This window comes from Gracilinanus agilis, chromosome X, assembly GCF_016433145.1.
Source record: "Gracilinanus agilis isolate LMUSP501 chromosome X, AgileGrace, whole genome shotgun sequence".
In the NCBI taxonomy this organism is placed as follows: domain Eukaryota; kingdom Metazoa; phylum Chordata; class Mammalia; order Didelphimorphia; family Didelphidae; genus Gracilinanus; species Gracilinanus agilis.
Genome location: NC_058136.1, coordinates 13863685 through 13881480, shown reverse-complemented (window position 1 = coordinate 13881480; position 17796 = coordinate 13863685). Strand labels below are relative to the sequence as shown.

The following is a 17796-nucleotide window of genomic DNA, read 5'->3' as shown; positions in this document are numbered from 1 at the left end:
ACAGGAATTAGCCTTTTTGAGATCAGACAACTATATGTCCATGTTAGGGTTACTCACAGAGAGTAGGAAGAATGTGCTCCTAATTGTTACAGTTCTAAGGTTTGCCTTTGAGATGTCCAAGTGAGAATGTGGCCCTCACCCTGATATTTTTCTTTCTTTTTAAAATTATTTTTTTCCAGTTTCTCACAGAAACAATTTTTGACAATTGTTTTCTGACATTTTAGGATTTAGATTTTCTCCCTTTCTCCATCCTTGACGCTATAAATAGTCTGATATAGTTTATACCAGTGCTTTCATTCAATCCATATTTCCATATTTCCCATGGTGTGACTGGAGACACATATCACACATACAATAAAAAACTCATGAAGGAAATGAAGTGAAAGGTGGTATGCTTTGATCTGCAAATTGAATCTAATAGTTGACTTTGGCTTTGAATAGCATTTTTTGTCATGAGTCCCTTGGGGTTAACTTGAGACCTTGTTTTGTTGATAATGGTTTAGTCTTTCAATGTTGATCATCATATATTATTTCTGTTACCATATACAGTGGTATATCTCCTGGTTCTCCTCACTTCACTTTGCATCAGTACAAATAAATCTTTCCAGGTTTTTCTGAACTCATACTGTTGGTCATTTCTTATGGCAAACAAGTATTTCATTGCAACCATATACCACAACTTGTATAACTCTTCCTCAAGTGATGGACACCCCCCAGGTTTCCAGTTCTTTACCACTACAATAAGAGCTGCTACAAATATTTTGGTACAGATAGGTCTTTTCTCCTTATCTCTGATCTCTGAGATACAGACCCAGTAGTAGTATTGTTGAGTCAAAGGGTATGCATAGTTTTATGGTCTTTTGAGCTTGCTTCCATATTGCTCTCCAGAATGGCTGTATCAGTTCACAGCTCCACCAGCAGTGTATTAGTGTCCCAATTTTCTCATAACCCCTCCAACATTTATCATTTTCCTTTTTGGTCATGCACTCTAATCTTTTCAACCACATACAAACATAGTATGATGACCATCTGTAACATTGTGTTCAAAGAGAGCAAATTCCCTGGTATTCACAATCCAGAGCATAACAATTTTGTGCAAAGCAAGATAGACTTCTCAGTGTCGTTTTATTGTAGATTTTATTGGATTCCAGTTCTTTGTTCATTGAATGTTCTGTGTGTGGTATGTATAGTGGCTCTTCATTGAATGTTCTGTGTGTGGTATGTATAGTGGCTCTTCATCAGCACATATAGGATAACTTTGTTAAATAACTTATTAACCAGAGTATCCCATCCTCCAGCTGTTTTGCTTAAATGGGACTTTATCATGTTTACAATAATGTGGTTCTTTCTTTACAAAGATGAGCCTGGAACATTGTCTTTGCAGCCTCCTGACAACAGTGCTGGGGGTGGTTTGCACCACTCTGTTGATGGGACATTCACTCTATCCCCATGGGGATCATCTTATGACCCTGGAAAAGAGCTCAGCTGGCCCATGGGGAGATTGAATCTGTGACCTAGTGCCTCAGTGAAGGGATGTCTTCTAAAAGAAGGCTGTGGGCAAGTGATGGACTTTGATGAAACGCTCACCCTGTTAGTGGCTGCAGCTAGACTGGGGCTACGAATGGAAAGGCAGCTAGCTGCACTTGGCCAGAAGCCAGAGTGCAGCCAGAAGCTCTGGCTACTTGCCCTTGTGAAAGCTGCTCCCATTCACCATCTTCCAAGGAAAATATGAGTTCCTAGAAATTGAGGCTTTGACACCAAGGGCATGGGATCTGTGGTTGGAAGGTATCTTTAAGGTGGGCCAGTCCTCTTGGAACTGATACTACCAGGTCTAGAGACAGGAGGCCAAACCGGGTCTCATTCACTTGCTAACTGTGTGAGCTGGGCCCAGCTGCCTCGCCCTTACCACTTTTCTACCTTGGAACCAATGCTTAGTAGCAGTTCTAAGACAGAAGGTAAGGGCTTAAAAACAAACCTCTTCATTTTCCAGTTGTGATAGGGGGAGGGACTTGACTAAGGCTACACAGTGAATTCCTGGCAGGGAGAGGCTTGGAAAATTCTGTTCCGATATTCAGTCCTCAGCTTCAATAGATGAAACCCCCCCACCCCCCCCCCCACCGCCTCTTACTATTCTTTAGAGGATTTGCTACTGTAGTATACAGGCTCCTGGTAGAAAGACACAGTAATGTTCTTGGAATGGCTCCTTGGGAACAAAGACTACCTTTGGTGGCGGAGCAAATGCCAGCTTCCCCCTTGGAGAGAATCACCTCGCCTCTCCAAGTGGCAGGGCCCTTCCAACTTCTCTCCTCAATTTCCGAGTATGGAGGCGCCTCAGCAGATCCAAAATATCCTTGAGCAGGTGGCCGCTGCCTTGACAGCGTCCCCATTAAGAAGTATGGAGGGTGACAGGTAGCTCCCCACCTTCCAGATGACTTCCTCCAGAGTTTGAGGAGGTTTTCATGCTGTGTGCAGAGCTAAGGAGTTCAGTGACTTTTGCCTGACCTAGCCTCTCCCAAGCAGCTCCACAGCCAAAACTGAGCCCAAGTCGAAGCCCATGTCCGCGTGCCTGCCCTTCTCTATCTCGGCTGTGGGAAGACAGAGAGGTGACACAGCAGTTGAGGGTGGTGGCTGTGTGGCTCCTCAGGAGGGGAGGTGGGACCTAGAGCAACCTAGTGTCAGAGCCTGCAACTCTGGCTGGACTCCGAGGTCCAAGGCGCTTTCCTTTACACCCCGCCCCTACCTCTTCCTCCGCGTGCGGGGCCTTGTCCCCATTGGCTAGCCAGGGGCAACTGACTGGGGTATCCAATGGGAGCCACTGTCCTGGGCATCCCGGGCGAGGGGCGCTCTCGGTGTGACGGGGAGGGGGAGCGGGGGGAACAGGGGAGGCCGGAGCCAGGCACGAGGAGGCCGACATCTGGTGAGGGGGCCGGCCGCTGGCCCCTCCCACCTCTGCGAGCCCCCGGGGAGGCAAAGGTTAGACGGCGGTAGCAGCAGCCAGAGCGGCGGTGGCACCGGCTGCCGCCGTGAGCGCCACCTGATTGTTAGACCTGCCCATTCGGCACTGCCCACGCGCCGCCGCCGCCGCAAAAAAAAAAAAAAAAAAAAAAAACTTTTGTGCCGCGCGCGCTCCCCGCACACACGCGCGTTCCCGCACACGCACAGAGCCTCGGGCTCCGCAGCGCCTGCACCTAACCGCGCGGACTCCCACACCCTCCGGCCAGAGGCCGGGGCGAGCCGCCGCGGCGGACCCTTCTTCTTTGTGTGGCGGTGGCCGGCCGGCCGGCCAAGGCCGCCCTCGGGCCCGGCGCGCGGGGTCATGCCGCATCGCGCTGCCGCTACCGCCTCTTCCTCGGATACGGCCGGAGCCAGCCTGGCCTCCTTGGAGCTCGACTCGGCGGCCATGGAGCACTACGTGCAGGTCCGCATCTTCAAGATCATCGTAATCGGAGACTCGAACGTGGGCAAGACGTGCCTGACATTCCGCTTCTGCGGCGGCACCTTTCCGGACAAGACCGAAGCCACCATCGGCGTAGACTTCAAGGAGAAGACGGTGGACATCGAGGGCGAGAAGATCAAGGTGATGGGAGAGGGAGGGTGGGCGGGCGCCGGGCCCGGGCCGCCTGGCCGAATCTGGGCCCCACCGCTCTGCACCTTGGGTTCGGGGAGGACCGGGACCAGGGCAGCGGGCCGAGCCACACCATCCCCCCCACCCCCTCTTTCCTTCCCTCACAGCCATTTCAAGGCTCCCCGAGGAGCGGCTGGTTTTCGGATCCAGTTCTTTATTTTCCCCGGCCACTCGATCCCAAGGGAATGCTTGGGAGGCTGGCTGACTCCACCCTTGACCTCCGACCCCTAGCGGGTCGGTCTTGCCCCCGGGGTAGGGTGGGGTGGGGCCAGTGCTTGAGAGGAGGGGGGGGGGAGTGGTTCGTGAGACGGGTTCGTAGGCTCCAGAACCTCAGGTGCCTTAGAGATCCTCTTGGTCAGACCTTCTCAATTTTAGAGATGGGAAACTGAGGCCCGGAGGGGGGAAGGAGGCAGTTTGTCCCAAATCGCCCAACCAGAGATTTCACAGCCCAGATTCCGAGCCGGATGCTCTCACGATGTCTCTCCTGGCAGCCAGTGACTCCCTAGGCTGACAGTGCAGCAGTTGTCCAGCACCAGAGAAAGGGTGTTTCCCGAGGAGAAAAACTCCGTCTTTGTAGTCCCTGAATGCCTCCGGACTCCCGAGAGTCTCCAGCCCGGGAACAAGAGGTCCTGCTGTCTATTCTCCATCCCCAGGGATAGCGAGGCCAGTTCTCCGTCGACCCCCCACCCCCGGAATCCCAGACCGAGGGACACAACTGATTCTCTGAGCTTTGCTGGAATGAAGACCCCATTATTAGAGGATGATCTAAAACACATTGTTCTCGAAAGGGAGAGGGAAGGGCCACAGACCCAAACTGGGGGCAGTTTGAAGGTGCAGGTTTGTGCACACATCCATCTGGGGGGATGTTCATTCTGTGGGACGGATCCCAAAGCACTTTGTGGCTGTGCGGTTTTCTTTTGGGACTTTGGCTGCCATTAAGCTACAGGATCCAGTTTGGCTAATCAGTGCTTGGGGTGGGGAGCGGTGGGCCCTGTAGGAAAGAGTGGGAGACATCAGCAAAGAAGGCTGCCTGATTGTATTGTAATCGAATTAAGGTCAGCTGGGCTGAGATTCTGAAAGATCCCCAAGGACCCCTTGAGTCTATTGGGCCAGGGCTGTTGCTGGACTCAGACTTAGACAAAGCAGGGAGGGAGGCTTGGGTGGCCTGATTGGAGAGGTTCTTCCACCCTGACTGTCTCTCCTAAACTTTCCTGACACCCAGCTTGCTTCCCAGTGTTGCATTATTGGTCATACCTTTGGATTAAGGTATCCTCTCAAAGGCTGAGAGCAGAAGGAGGCCCCCAAAAAGAACTTCCCACTGAGATGCGATTCAGGTTAGGGATGTTCCTGTATTTGTGCGTTGGTAGAGAGTGGGTATGCTTGGGGTGGTATTGGGGGGAGGGAGAAGCAGGAACAAACCCAGTGTATTGGAACTGGCAAACTGAAGAGTTCAAAGGACCTCAGAGGTCATCTGCTTCTGTCCATGAATAGGGATCTATAACTTTTCCTCTGGTCAAAAAAAAAATCCTACTTTTTCTGAAGACCTTCTTCACCCTCCCAAAGCAACCCATTCCCCCTTTGAAAAATCAGTGTCTTGTTAATGACTTTCATTTTTGCCTTAGAGCCATTTGTGGACACCTCACTCCCCCCACTTGTAACAAAGGGCACAGCAGCCGAATCTGACATCAGATATAACATTCGGCCCCGGCAGGCCCCCACTTCACTGCTCATCACGAAGACAAAGCTTTCATTTGAGTGGGGTTTGGGGGCTTCCTTTGTTGTAGATTGTGCTTACTGTTTGTTGGGTTCTGCTTGTTTTGACCCACAGTGACCATATAAGCCTTCCCATGTTGCTCAAGATTCTTCCCATTCATTATTTTCTTAGAGAGCAGTAATCTTCGTACATTCATGTACCCCATTTCATCTGGCCAGTCCCCAACCAGTGGACGCCTGTGTTCTTCCAATTGTTTGCTGCTACAAAAAAGGGCCCCTTTGCCTGCTCTAGTATATTTGGGACTTTTCTGTGTTTGACTTCCTTGGGATGGATGGGATCATTTCATTTTGCTTTGCTGCTTACTACTTGTTCTGTCCTGAACAAGTCACTTCCTCCTCTCCACAATGGTGGCTACAGTCTTTGCACTCACTCCTCTGAAGGCTTGTGAGGGAAGTGCTTTGTCAGCCTGAAAATATTGGAGAAATGAAATGGGAGATGCTCTTATGACTCTACCACCCTAGCCAAAACTGTGGCCCATCACTTAGCACAGGGCATTGTTCTTCCTTCCCAAAGCCAGGCTGGTGATCTGGGGCAATCTGGCACATGTACACAGGAAGGATTTCTGACCTTTCAGAGTGGCTCGAAGCATAAGCAGCTCCTGTTTCTCCAGGGTTTTGGCGTTTACAAAGCCTGTTCCTGGACAATAGCCCTGTGAGGAACTCTGATCAATGCAGTGACCAACTGCGACCTCAGAGGCCTGACAGTGAAGCATGCCCTCGCTGCCAAAGGCCTGTGGCCTGAAGGTGCTCAGCGAGGCATCCATTGCCTTCCAAGGCTAGTGTGTTAATCTGCTTTGTTTAATGGTTACTTCTTTCTTACAAGGGAAGGCTCTAGGATGGTGGTGGTAGCTGTAGTAGTGTGTATGACTCTATGTGTATATGTGGGGTGACAGTGATAGGTTTGAAAAAATGCACCGACAAACACCTGTGTGTGCATGTGTGTTCATACATATGTAGCCCTAGGAAGGATTAATACAAGGATTATTTTTCCCATTTTACAGAAGAGGAAACTGAGGCTCAGGGACAGGAAGCAGCTGGCCCATGGTGATATCACTGGTGCCAGAGCTAGTAGGTGGCAGAATAGGGATTTGGATGGACTCCAAGTCTATCCCATTTTTGGTTCTACCACTAGCTCTAAGGAGTGATTAGAATTGGGGAGATTTTCTTATCGAGACTTCTGATCAGTGAGGGTAAGACCTTGATTCTGGTCTCCTTTCAGGCTTCTTTAGAAACAGGGGTGGGGGATGGGGGGTGGGGGAGGGGGGTTCACTGGCAGACCATGGGAGAAGAGAGAGGCTCCTGTCAGAGATGCGGAGATCAGTCCCAGGGCCCTAAGGAGGTATTTTGGTGGGCTTTGTGCCAGTTGTTCCAGCCTCTTCCCCAGAAGGCATGGGTCTAGGTCTGGCACTAGTCACTAGGCACAAAACTAGCCACGCATTATATTACATGCAGATGAGCACTTCTTCAGAGCTTGTGTATGGTAAGGAATTGTAGGCATTTGGCCTGAGCTGTTGAGCAGGATGGCCCTGTATGTAGATATATAAGGGGAGAAAGGCCCCCTAGCAGCCCACCTCCAACCTCTGACACGTGGAGTCTCTGAAGGAGCTATGACCTTGTGTCTTGAGGAACTGCAAAGCTCTGTGCAAGGTGGACCTCAGAAAGGCCCCATGCATGAGTGAGGGTGACAGAAGAACAGAGCAGCTGATCTATTCTGAGGGTTAGACAAGAGATTCCCTCGGCCATCTCCCCCAGTCCCCAACTCTCCCCTCTTACTCTGGAGCTTCTCAAGGAGTGAGTGCCCAAACCACTCAGCTAGCTGGTAACTGCCGAAAGGCTTCCTCCTTTTGGGAGAGACAGGAAAGCTTCAGGATACCCTGGCTGCAGACTCAAAACGAAGGAGTCATAGGAAGGCTGAAGGTCCGGGATCGTGTGGGAGAGATGAATGAAGGTCTGGGGATCATGGCCAATCTGGATAACTGTCCAGGGGAGTTACAGGTGAGCAGGATGGAAATGATGGGGCCCCGGGGACTGGCTAGTAACATCCTAGACCTCAGGAGAGTTCATGACAGAGCTGAACAGAAATTCAGAGTATCATGGGAGAGGCTAGAAGAAAATGGAGGATATCATGGGACAACTGGGCAGAAGTTCTGTGGCTTGTCCTGTACCTTCCTTAGTGAGATTTGCAGGAGAGGGTGTAAAGAATGCTTTCATGATAGCTTGCACTTGGATGGGCTTTAGGGTCTACAAAGCTCCATTATCAACAACACTTGGAGAGATATGGAGTATGTAAGCCCTTGTCCAGGGGTCAGCAACCTTTTTGGCCGTGAGAGCCATAAATGCCACATTTTTTAAAATGTAATCTCGTGAGAGCCGTACAGCGCTCACAGTGCCGCTCCTGTAACAGCGCCTGAAAAAAATGGACTTTATGGCTCCTGCAGAAAGAGCCATACGTTGCCGACCCCTACCCTTGTCCATTGTCCTCCCTTTACTGAGGAGAAACCCGAGGCCCAGAAGTGAAGAAACTGCCCAGGACCACACTAGCTTCTCTTCTTTTCTTTTTCAACTGATGCTCTTTGAAAAAACCCATCAATGCCACTCCCCCAGTGACATCTTCCCTCCCCCATCTCCCCTGTGTCAGCCAAGGATAGGCAAACCAAACAAATCTGTATGTTTGCCGATATTTATCTCATTCTGCACCTGTAGTCCACCACCTCTCTGACCAGAGATATGTTTCAACATTGGTCCCACAATTGATGCCAGCTCTGATGTCTTTGAGGGCTCTTTTTCTTTCTATCATCCTGTTTGTTGCCTAGTCCTCCCCCATCCCTTTACTCTGCATTCTGCTGCTCTTTCTTGCCACTTGAAGGACTTGGAGCCCTAGCTCTGACTAGCAGCCAGGTCCCCTCTTCTAGAGACTGGACCAGGCGTCTCTGTGTCCTTGTCAAGGTTTGAAAATGATGCATAACCCCCCCACACTCTCAAATGATGCTCCCTGAAGTGTTACTGTTCCCCAGAGGCTTTGAAAAACACACATGATTTATTAAAAAATAAATCCCAGTGGACTGCAAAGAGCAGGATTTTCCAGGCTCCAGATAAGTCCATTTCCAGAAAAGCATAGGAAGAAATGGCCTTTGTCTTTCCCCCTCTGTCGGCCTTGTAGCACTGGAGGTGTCTGCCTGGTGTGCCTCTGCCCCTTGGCCCCCCCCCCCCCCCGCCTGGCTAAAACAACTCCTGTCTTGGCCACTTCCCATCTCCATTCTGCACCCCAGTTTCTTCGGTCAAATTCGAAGGGGGCTGTACACTAGAAGGGGTCGCCCGCTCACTCATTTAAAAAAATATGACCATCACTGTATTTCAATAGAATCGCTTTCCTTTGTACTCCTCGATATTTTCTTTTATGCATTTAACAATGTGATTGTGAGAAGGGTCCCAGGCTTCATCAGACACTACCCAAGAAACCCCTGGGCCCCAGAAAGGTGGAGAACCCAAGGAAGCCTAACTCAAGACTCCCTGGGGCAGTGTGACAGGGGAAAGGAAGGAGGGGGAGGGGTCCTAAAAGGTTGAGGGGGTGGGATGGTTACCAGGCAACCAGGAGCCCCATTGTCTTCCCTCACTCCAGGCAGCATATGTCTTTCTTAGAACCTCCTGGCAGGCTCCCCTTTTTACCTTGACCTGCAGCTGTAGCCACTTGGTTGTGGCCTAGTTTCCCAGATCTTGGGGACCTGAGGGAGGATCAGTCCTATTGGTCCCTCATAGGAGGGAATGCCCCTGGAATTTGGGAGCTAAGGGAGCATCTGTTCCTTCATGACTGCCTGAGGCCCTTCAGAGTCCAGGAGAGGGATATTAAGGAATTTTAACTCTTTGGGTAGCCAGATCACAAAGGGGACTATGAAGGGAGGGTAGGTACAATGGAAGGAGTCAGTGGGCCTGGCTGTGAATGCTGGATCAGCCTCTATTGGACAGGTAAGTCTCTTTCTTTCCCTGGGTCTCCATGTAAAATGGATATTAGAGAGATTCACAGCCCCTCCAGCACAGAATTCTGCCTTTGATGTGGGACCTGGAAAAAAGCTTGAGGAGGCCCTGGCTGATCTTCTTTGAACAGAGTCATGGGTTTTAGAGTTGAGAAGAGTTCCCCCTTTTACAGATGTAGAAACTGAGGCCCAGAGTGCTCATATCACCCAGAAAATAAATCTGAGGTGCCCCAGATACTCCCATTGTGAGTCAGCTAGCCATGGATTTTGTACCAACCGGCTAATTTGGTCAATTTTTCCATGGAGAAGTAGGGCTGTTCTTGAAACTTAAAAAAAAGACATCATTAATGATTTAAGAAGTGGGTCCCAATCCGGTGTTGGAGTCCATTTCCTGAGCCATATCTTTGAAGGTATGCTGGCCAGGCTTACAAATGGAATTCAGAGGCCTTCATACCACTTCTCTGAAGATTTAGGGGTGAGGGTTGAGGAGTTTGGCCACCATCATACCTTGCTTCATAGATTCCAAATTCTCTTCCCTCTCCACCTCCACTTGATCTTAACAATAAATAATAGAAATACTGCATTCTCTACACAGTACAAGCAGTCCCCAGCTTATATGTGTTTAGAAATTTTATTGCAAAAAAACAAAATAAAATAAAAATAAAAAAGAGAAACTTTATTGCAAGTCAGTCGTTTGAAATTTAGAGTAATTTTAAAAAATGAAAACATTGTAATATGGACTGGATGGTTATCAGGCGAACTCACAGCTGCCTACTTAATCTACAAAGTAGTACTTGCTGTCCTGTACTCAGAGTATGGACAGATAGAAAAAGAGGAGGGGGAAGAAAAAGACAAAGTTTCCATTTCTGGGCCTCAGCTCAAGGCTAGCTCTAGGCAAAATTTGGAACCAGGTGACTTTAGTGTTTGGCAGCTCCCATTTTCTCCCTCTGCCAGTGCTCTTGTGCTGTCCACTGGACTATCCTACCCCACCAGGCCTGTCTTGGTCTTCCTGCTCCTCAATTAGTGGAAAGAAAATTGGACTTAGATTTAGAAGGTTTAGATCTGACCTGACTAGCTAAGTGACCCTGGATAAATTTTTCTTTCCAAGCCTTAGTTTCCTTCTTTGTAAGAGAAGCCTATACTTCCTGTATTCTTGATTCAGGACTATTAGGGATTCCTTCCTTTTCCCCAATTAGATTGGCTGTTTCCTTAGGGAAAGCATATCTCAGCAGAGTGTTAGGAGGCAGAGAGTCCAAGTTCTACTCAGGTAAGTATGATTGGCTCACACTCCTCCCAAAATTATCTGTAGTTTTGAAAGGGAAAGCTTGTATACCCCTCATGAATCTCTAATACATTTCACATTTTCTACAGCCTGGACAAAGTGAAGAATGAGGAGAAAGAGTTACCAGCAGCAGCAGGAGGAGAGTGGAGGGCTGGTGATAATTATTTTGATTCAACAAGCATCTCTTAAATGTCTGATGATGTGCCAGGCCTTGTACTAGACACTGGGCATGTGAAGATACATAAAAAAGTTGGAAGGAACCTTATAGTCCAACTGTCTCATTTTATGATGGGGAAACTGAGGTCCAGAGAGCTTATATGCCTTGGCCTTGGTGGTACAGGTAGTGATCAAGCCAGGATTCAACCCCAGGACATTTAACTCTGAATCTGGTACACTTTACATTACCTCTTAATTCAACCCGTCTTGTGTAGCATTAAGTCTCTCATCAGCGTGGTTGTGTTTTAGCCCCCTGCTAGACCATGAGGACAGGGCCTGAATCTTATCCTAAATTTGTATATCCCTCAGTGCCCAGCACAGGGTTCTGTACACAGCCAGTGCTTAATATTTGTTGAAAAGCCATGGAAACAATGGGGCACTGTAGCCTGGCCTGGAAGATAGTTTCCAGGGCCTGAAGCCAAGTACCCCTCCCCCATGCCAGGATATTATCTAGAGGCCAAGGGGATAAATTTCCCTGGGCTAGGGGTGGGGGAGAGGGGGAGAGGAGAGGGACAACACCTAGAAAGCAAACCTCCCTTGTTGGTCTTTGCCAAGCAGAGAAGGGAGAAGCAATGGGTCAGCCTTTTATGGAAAGTCCAGTTGACTCAGGGAAAGTTTTCCCATCCTGGGAATAGGAAGAGCCCAAGGCCCTGGACCTACGCTCCTCAAACTGTCATGTTGTAGGACTGCAAAACTTAATCTCCAATCCTGGCTCTCTCATCAGTTGACCCTGACTTTGGCCAAATCACCTCCTGTTTCTCTGGGCCTGAGCTTCCCCTTTATCTGAACATGAACTTCCTGATCTCATTGGGCTATTTCAAACAGTATATGATGGAGGAGTTATGAAAGTACTTGGTCTGGAAGTCCATAGGAGGGAGAGAGACAGAGACAGAGACAGACACTCTGTGTGTGTGTGTGTGTGTGTGTTCAGATGCTTTGGCGGCAGTTGTATGAAGGGTTTACTGGGTAGGGGAGAGATAGGATACTGCTGCTTCATGTGGATTTCAATCACATGAGACCAGATTTGTAAAGTGTTTCATCTGGTTCTTGGTACACAGTAGACACTCAATTGATGTTCATTGCCTCCACTTTTTTAAAGTTTTTATTTTGAATATTTCCCCTAGTTCCATGTTTCATGTTCTTTTCCTCTCCTCCCAACCCCCCTAACCCCCCTTAGCCAATGCACAATTCCACTGGGTTTTACACGTATCATTGATCAAGAAGCCTCCACTTTCAAATGTGGAGAGAAGTATAATAGTTTCCACTCTTTTATGCTCTCAGCTGCTTGCCTCCTGGTCACATGCTTTTGTATGTGTGTCTTTATGGAGGGGGGGGTGTCACAAGGAGCTAGGGGGAAGGCCAGGGTCTGAGTTTGAATTCTGAGCTAACAAACAATCATAACAATACATTATATTCTATTAACACTCTAAACTTAGAAATCAGTTTCCATTCACAGCCCTGACAGGTAGGTAGTACAAATATAGTTATACTCATTTTGCAGATGAGGAAACTGAGGCACAGAGAGGTGATCACTTGGTATCCAATCAAATGGATATTCTCCATTTTATAGATCAGGGAACCGAGGCCCAGAAGTGTCATTGCTTGGTCTTCAGTCATGGAGTCAGTGTAAGAACTGAGATTAGAACTCAGATCTGATGATTTCAACCATTTTGAAAATTGCAAAGCAGGCTTCCAGAAGGGGGGGGCACTCTCCTCTCATGACACCAATAGAGTATCACAATGAGGATACTAAGTCCTTTTCCCACTCCCTTTCCACACACCCCTCTTCCCCCCTTCCCCACCCTGGGTATTTTTAGAGCCTTGGTGTTAATGCATCTGCTTTATACCTTCAGGCTCTTTGGGATTCAGCCTTCTAAGAGTATAAAAAGTAACAGGGCCACAGATTTCTACTTAAGAATTGTACCTGCCAACTTCTTCTTGATTCCCAGCCCAATTTGGACTTTCCTACTGCTGACAGGGTGGGGCATGGCAGTTGAACCTTTCATTTGGAAGAGGTGACAGGCTTTCTTCTGCTGTCATAAGCCAAACAACCAAAGAGGCTGAATGACCTCCCTTCCTTCCTCCCACCCAGGCAAGTTGAAGGGGAATTTTTGCACTAGACTCAGTGCCATTTTTAGGCATTGTTGTGTGTGAAGTGCTAGGTGATCTCTAAGGGTCATGGAATATTCAAGCAGAAGCCTTCAGGGATGCTAGAGAGGGAAGGAAAGTATTTATACTCTAGATATGAGGTCAGACTTGGATTGTAGGGCTGACCCAGAGACAGAAGGGACTCTCATATTTTACAGATGAGGAGACTAGTCCAGAGAAGAAAGGTGACTCTCCTCAGATCTTATAGGAAGTAGATAGCAGAACCGGGATTCAAAGATAGGTCTTCTAATTCCAAAACTCAAACTCTCCACTCCACTCCATATTTAGCAGGGAAGCTGGGAATTTCCAATAATCCTTTTGGAAAGTAAACAATCGCAGCCTAATTTAAGTATTTCCAAAATCCTGATTTCCATATAGCAGGTTTGCTTTAAGTAGAGTGCATCTGTATGTTCCTAGCAACATGTCATCTATATGTATAAGTGTCCAAAAGCATTTATTAAGCCATGTGCCATGTCCTCTTGTAAAGCCCATTCAGTGGGATGGTTTTTAGATCCTGAGCAGGACCCCTGGATCGCCAGTTTCTTGGAATGGCTGCCCTCTTGTTTTCCCCTTCAAGTCAACCCCCTTTTCTGGCTCTTGCTTATGTAGGTGGCATTTGGAAGAATTTGGTTGATCCCACACCTCCCTTCATCTTCCCAGGATGCTCAAGGGCAAATGGGCTCTTTTACTTGTTCACCCTTTTCCCTCACAGATTTCTAGACAGCTGGGGATTCTTCCTTTGGGCCCCAGGTGGGAAGGACCTAATTTACAGAGACCATTGCTAAGGAACAAAATCCGTCTGAGGCCATAGCCACTGGATCACAATGTCTTTGTGGTGTAGAACCTAGTTTAAATAGTACCCTCAGTTAATGTGTCCCACCACACTTAGTTTTTAGAAGAAAAGCTTAAGTCAGAGAGTCAAGAAAAAAATGAAAAAAAAATTGCTTCTGAGGGGTGTCTTAGGGCCTGTCTGTCCACCCATCCATTCATCCATCCAACTAAATGGTATTTTTCTTTTCTTTTAAACCCTTACCTTCCGTCTTGGAGTCAATACTGTGTCTTGGCTCCAAGGCAGAAGAGTGGTAAGGGTAGGCAATGGGAGTCAAGTGACTTGCCCAGGGTCACACAGCTGGGAAGTGTCTGAGGCCGGATTTGAACCTAAGACCTTCCGTCTTTAGACCTGGCTCTCAATCCACTGAGCTACCCAGCTGCCCCCTAAATGGTATTTTTCTGCATGTTTTTAACTCAATCATAGACCTCAAGAAAGCAAAAATGTCAGAGCAGAAAGATACCTTAGAGATCATTGAGTCCAACCCTCTCATTTTATAGAAGAAACTAAGGCCCAGACAAGGAAAAGGACTTTGTTCCTCCACTCTAGGAGCTCTCAATCTAGATTAAACACCTGTGTGCCTTCAGCCATTTCCTGCATCCCATTATTCCTTTATTTACCTTCAGGTACTTTTAAAATAAAATAGAGGGAAACTTTGGCAAAGTGAGGTCCTCAGGGAATGGGTGGCAGGTAGGAAGGAGGAAGTTCTAGGCTAATTTTATTTTCTAGTTAACCAACAGTAAGTTAATAAGCATTTGTTTTTTAAAAAATAAATTTTATTGATAACTTGTTTTTACATTACCTAAATTTATCCCTTTCTCCTCCCATAGAATCCTTTTTTAAAATCCCTACCTTCTGTCTTAGAATCAGTACTATGTATTGGTTCTAAGGTAGAAGAACAGTAAGGACTAGGCAGTGGGTGATTTGCCCAGGAAGTGTCTGAGACGAGATTTAAACCCAGGACCTCCCATCTCCAGGCCTGGCTCTCAATCCACTGAACCAATCATCTAGCTGCCTTTCCTCATAGAATCTTATAACAAATAATTGAAAAGAATCCAGCAAAATTTGTTAGTACTTAAAAAAAAATTTGCCATTATCTGGAATATCATCACACACGGAGCATCAACTCCTACAAAGGAATGTGGGAAGGGGGAGGTATCTTCTCATATCTCGTCTTTGGGGCACAGCTTGTTCTTTATTAAGCTCATACTTTATACAAGTACTAATTTACTATAAAATACTAGTACCAGGCACTTTGCTGAGTACTAGGGCTATAAAGAAAAGCAGAACAATCCCTTTCCCAAGGACCTAATGAAAGAGACAACATAGAACTGATTAGGAAGATACAAGACATATACAGAGTAGGTGAAAGGCCCTCTGAAGGTGGAGCAATAGCAGCTGGGGGGCGCTGGAAAGGGGGACCAACAAAAGCTTCCTGGAATAGGTGGCATTTGAGCTGAGTGTTGAAGGAAAAGATTAGGAAAAAGCTCTCAGCCAACGATGAGAACCTTGTTGCTAATGTCAGAATCTACTTTGCTGTCTTAGTAAGTAGAGGCAGCATAGGGAATTAGAAGTCAGAGGCACTAGGTTTGATTCCTGGCTCCTGTGCTACTTACTAGCTGTGTTACCTTGAGCAAGTCACCTAACAACCTGTCTGGGTACAGGTAGAGAAGAATCATTCTGAAGGAAGAAACAACAAGACATGGTGGGGAAGGCCTCTGTCATACAATGTACAGGTAGATTTATCAAACTGGGGGAGAGGAAAGGGGAGGAACCAAAGAGGAAGAGCTGTGGGAATTCTACTTTATTTAGCCATTAAATAAGCCTAGAATACTTTCATGGAGTTTTTAAAAAGAGGGGAATTATCTTTTTAATTTAACTGAGTAAAATTGCTTTTAAATTAATTTTGTCAAGCCCCAAATTCAGCTTTCATCTGTACTTTGGCAAGATGTGTCTGCTGACTTGAAAATTGACCATTTTCTGAAAGGTGGTGGTAACTGTCTGGTTCTTCTCTGGTTTTCATATGGCATCCACTGGCCGTGTTCCCTCTCCCGTGTAGGTGTCTTCCCCCTTCTGAGTCGAGATCCCACTTCTCCTATCTTACAGGTGCAGGTCTGGGATACTGCTGGCCAGGAACGGTTCCGCAAAAGCATGGTGGAACACTATTACCGAAATGTGCACGCAGTGGTCTTTGTCTACGATGTCACCAAAATGACTTCCTTTATCAACCTTAAGATGTGGATCCAGGAATGTAATGGGCATGCTGTCTCTCCACTTGTCCCCAGGGTGCTTGTGGGCAACAAGTGTGACTTGAGGGGACAGATCCAGGTACCCTCCAGCCTGGCTTTGAAATTTGCCGATGCTCACAACATGCTGTTGTTTGAAACGTCAGCCAAGGACCCCAAAGAGAGCCAAAATGTGGAGTCCATTTTCATGTCCTTGGCCTGTCGCTTGAAGGCTCAGAAATCACTACTGTATCGAGATCTGGAGAAGCAGCCAGGGAAGGTGCAGAAACTGGAGTTCCCACAGGATGCAAACAGCAAAACTTCCTGTCCCTGTTGAAGCCAAATGGTTTCAGATGAGCTATTGTTACAATTTCTCCCCTTTTCCTGTGACTCCACTACACTGATGAACACAGCTTGTTTCTGTACAAGTTGACATTAAAATATGATTTGTATAGATTATCACTTGGATTCTTCTTTTGTCTTCCTTTTGGTGGGCATTTGGGTTTTCTAGACTTGGGGATAACTTCATAAGATAAGAATAATTCCCTTTTCAGAATGCTTTGATTTTGACAAAGCATTTTCCTAAAAATGATCACATGGGGTAGAGAGTGATAAAGAGAGGAATGAGGTTGGGGAGGAGAAGTAATTTGGAATTGTTTGCACATAGGGTTAGGCTATGGCAGTAATGGGATGGGAGGGAGCTCACCTGAACTGGTCCCCAAATGGGCCAGTGTTTCTGCGCCACTGAATTGTATTGCTCCATGCTCGGGACATAGAGACTAGGGTCTTGGAGGGAGGCCAAGGGCCTCTTTGCCTGTCCCTGAAGCTACAGTCACTTAGACTAGGGCTGGGTGGGCCAGAGCTTCTGGGAAGAGGGGAGGGAGGGAGGGAAGGAAGGAGCCTTGGGATGATGCTGTCTGTACTCTCTAAATTTCAGAGCCGTGGAGTAAAGCTCTCATTGTCCTGCCCAAGTTAGGACTCTGATAAGAAGGCCAATGTTTATGATACTTTACAGATATGCTCTCAGTTGTCCTCACAACCAATCCTTTATTAAATGGCAAGCTCCTTGACATCACAGACTGTTACTCTTCAAATCAGTTCCCCAGGATTCTGAACAAAATAGGTGCTTCATCAATGTGTGAATGAAGGAGGTAGATCCTGCAATTGTTCACATTTTTTTTCAGATAAGGAGCCTTGGCCAGTAATGTGGCCAGGAAGTTCTGGATTTGAGATTCGAATCCAGTTCTTCTAACTCCAAATCCTCTTTCCATTAGACAAAATTTGCCCTTTCTCAGTTTTAACTAGGGTCTCCTCTCACTAGATTGATTTTTAGATGAATATCCTTTAGCCCATGCTTCAATTCTCTAAGCATAACTTGGTAAGAAAATGTGGCAAGTATTTTGTTCATCAGAGGGTGTATTCATGGGTAGAAGAAGAAATAGAATTTTGCTTTCCCATCATGGGGGGAGGATGTGCTACAGTGTCTACAAAGTAGGCCAAAACATTTCCCACGATGCAACTGGGCAGAACTCAGCCTGAGGTAAAGCACACTCAACAGAAGTCCCATTAAGTTTGTTTTTTGTTTTTTGTTGTTTTTTTTAAACCCTTAACTTCTGTGTATTGGCTCATAGGTGGAAGAGTGGTAAGGGTGGGCAATGGGGGTTAAGTGACTTGCCCAGGGTCACACAGCTGGGAAGTGTCTGAGGCTGGATTTGAACCTAGGACCT

The 17796-nt window shown here is 47.2% G+C and overlaps 1 protein-coding gene across 1 annotated transcript; it reads left to right on the top strand.

Moving 5' to 3' along the window:
* Positions 1-3316: 3316 nt before the first annotated feature.
* On the top strand, positions 3317-16464 carry RAB33A (RAB33A, member RAS oncogene family). Its single transcript, XM_044682709.1, has 2 exons — positions 3317-3577; positions 15951-16464. The coding sequence occupies exons 1-2, from the start codon at positions 3317-3319 to the stop codon at positions 16404-16406; spliced, it is 717 nt and encodes a 238-aa protein (XP_044538644.1). The 3' UTR covers positions 16407-16464.
* Positions 16465-17796: the final 1332 nt, after the last annotated feature.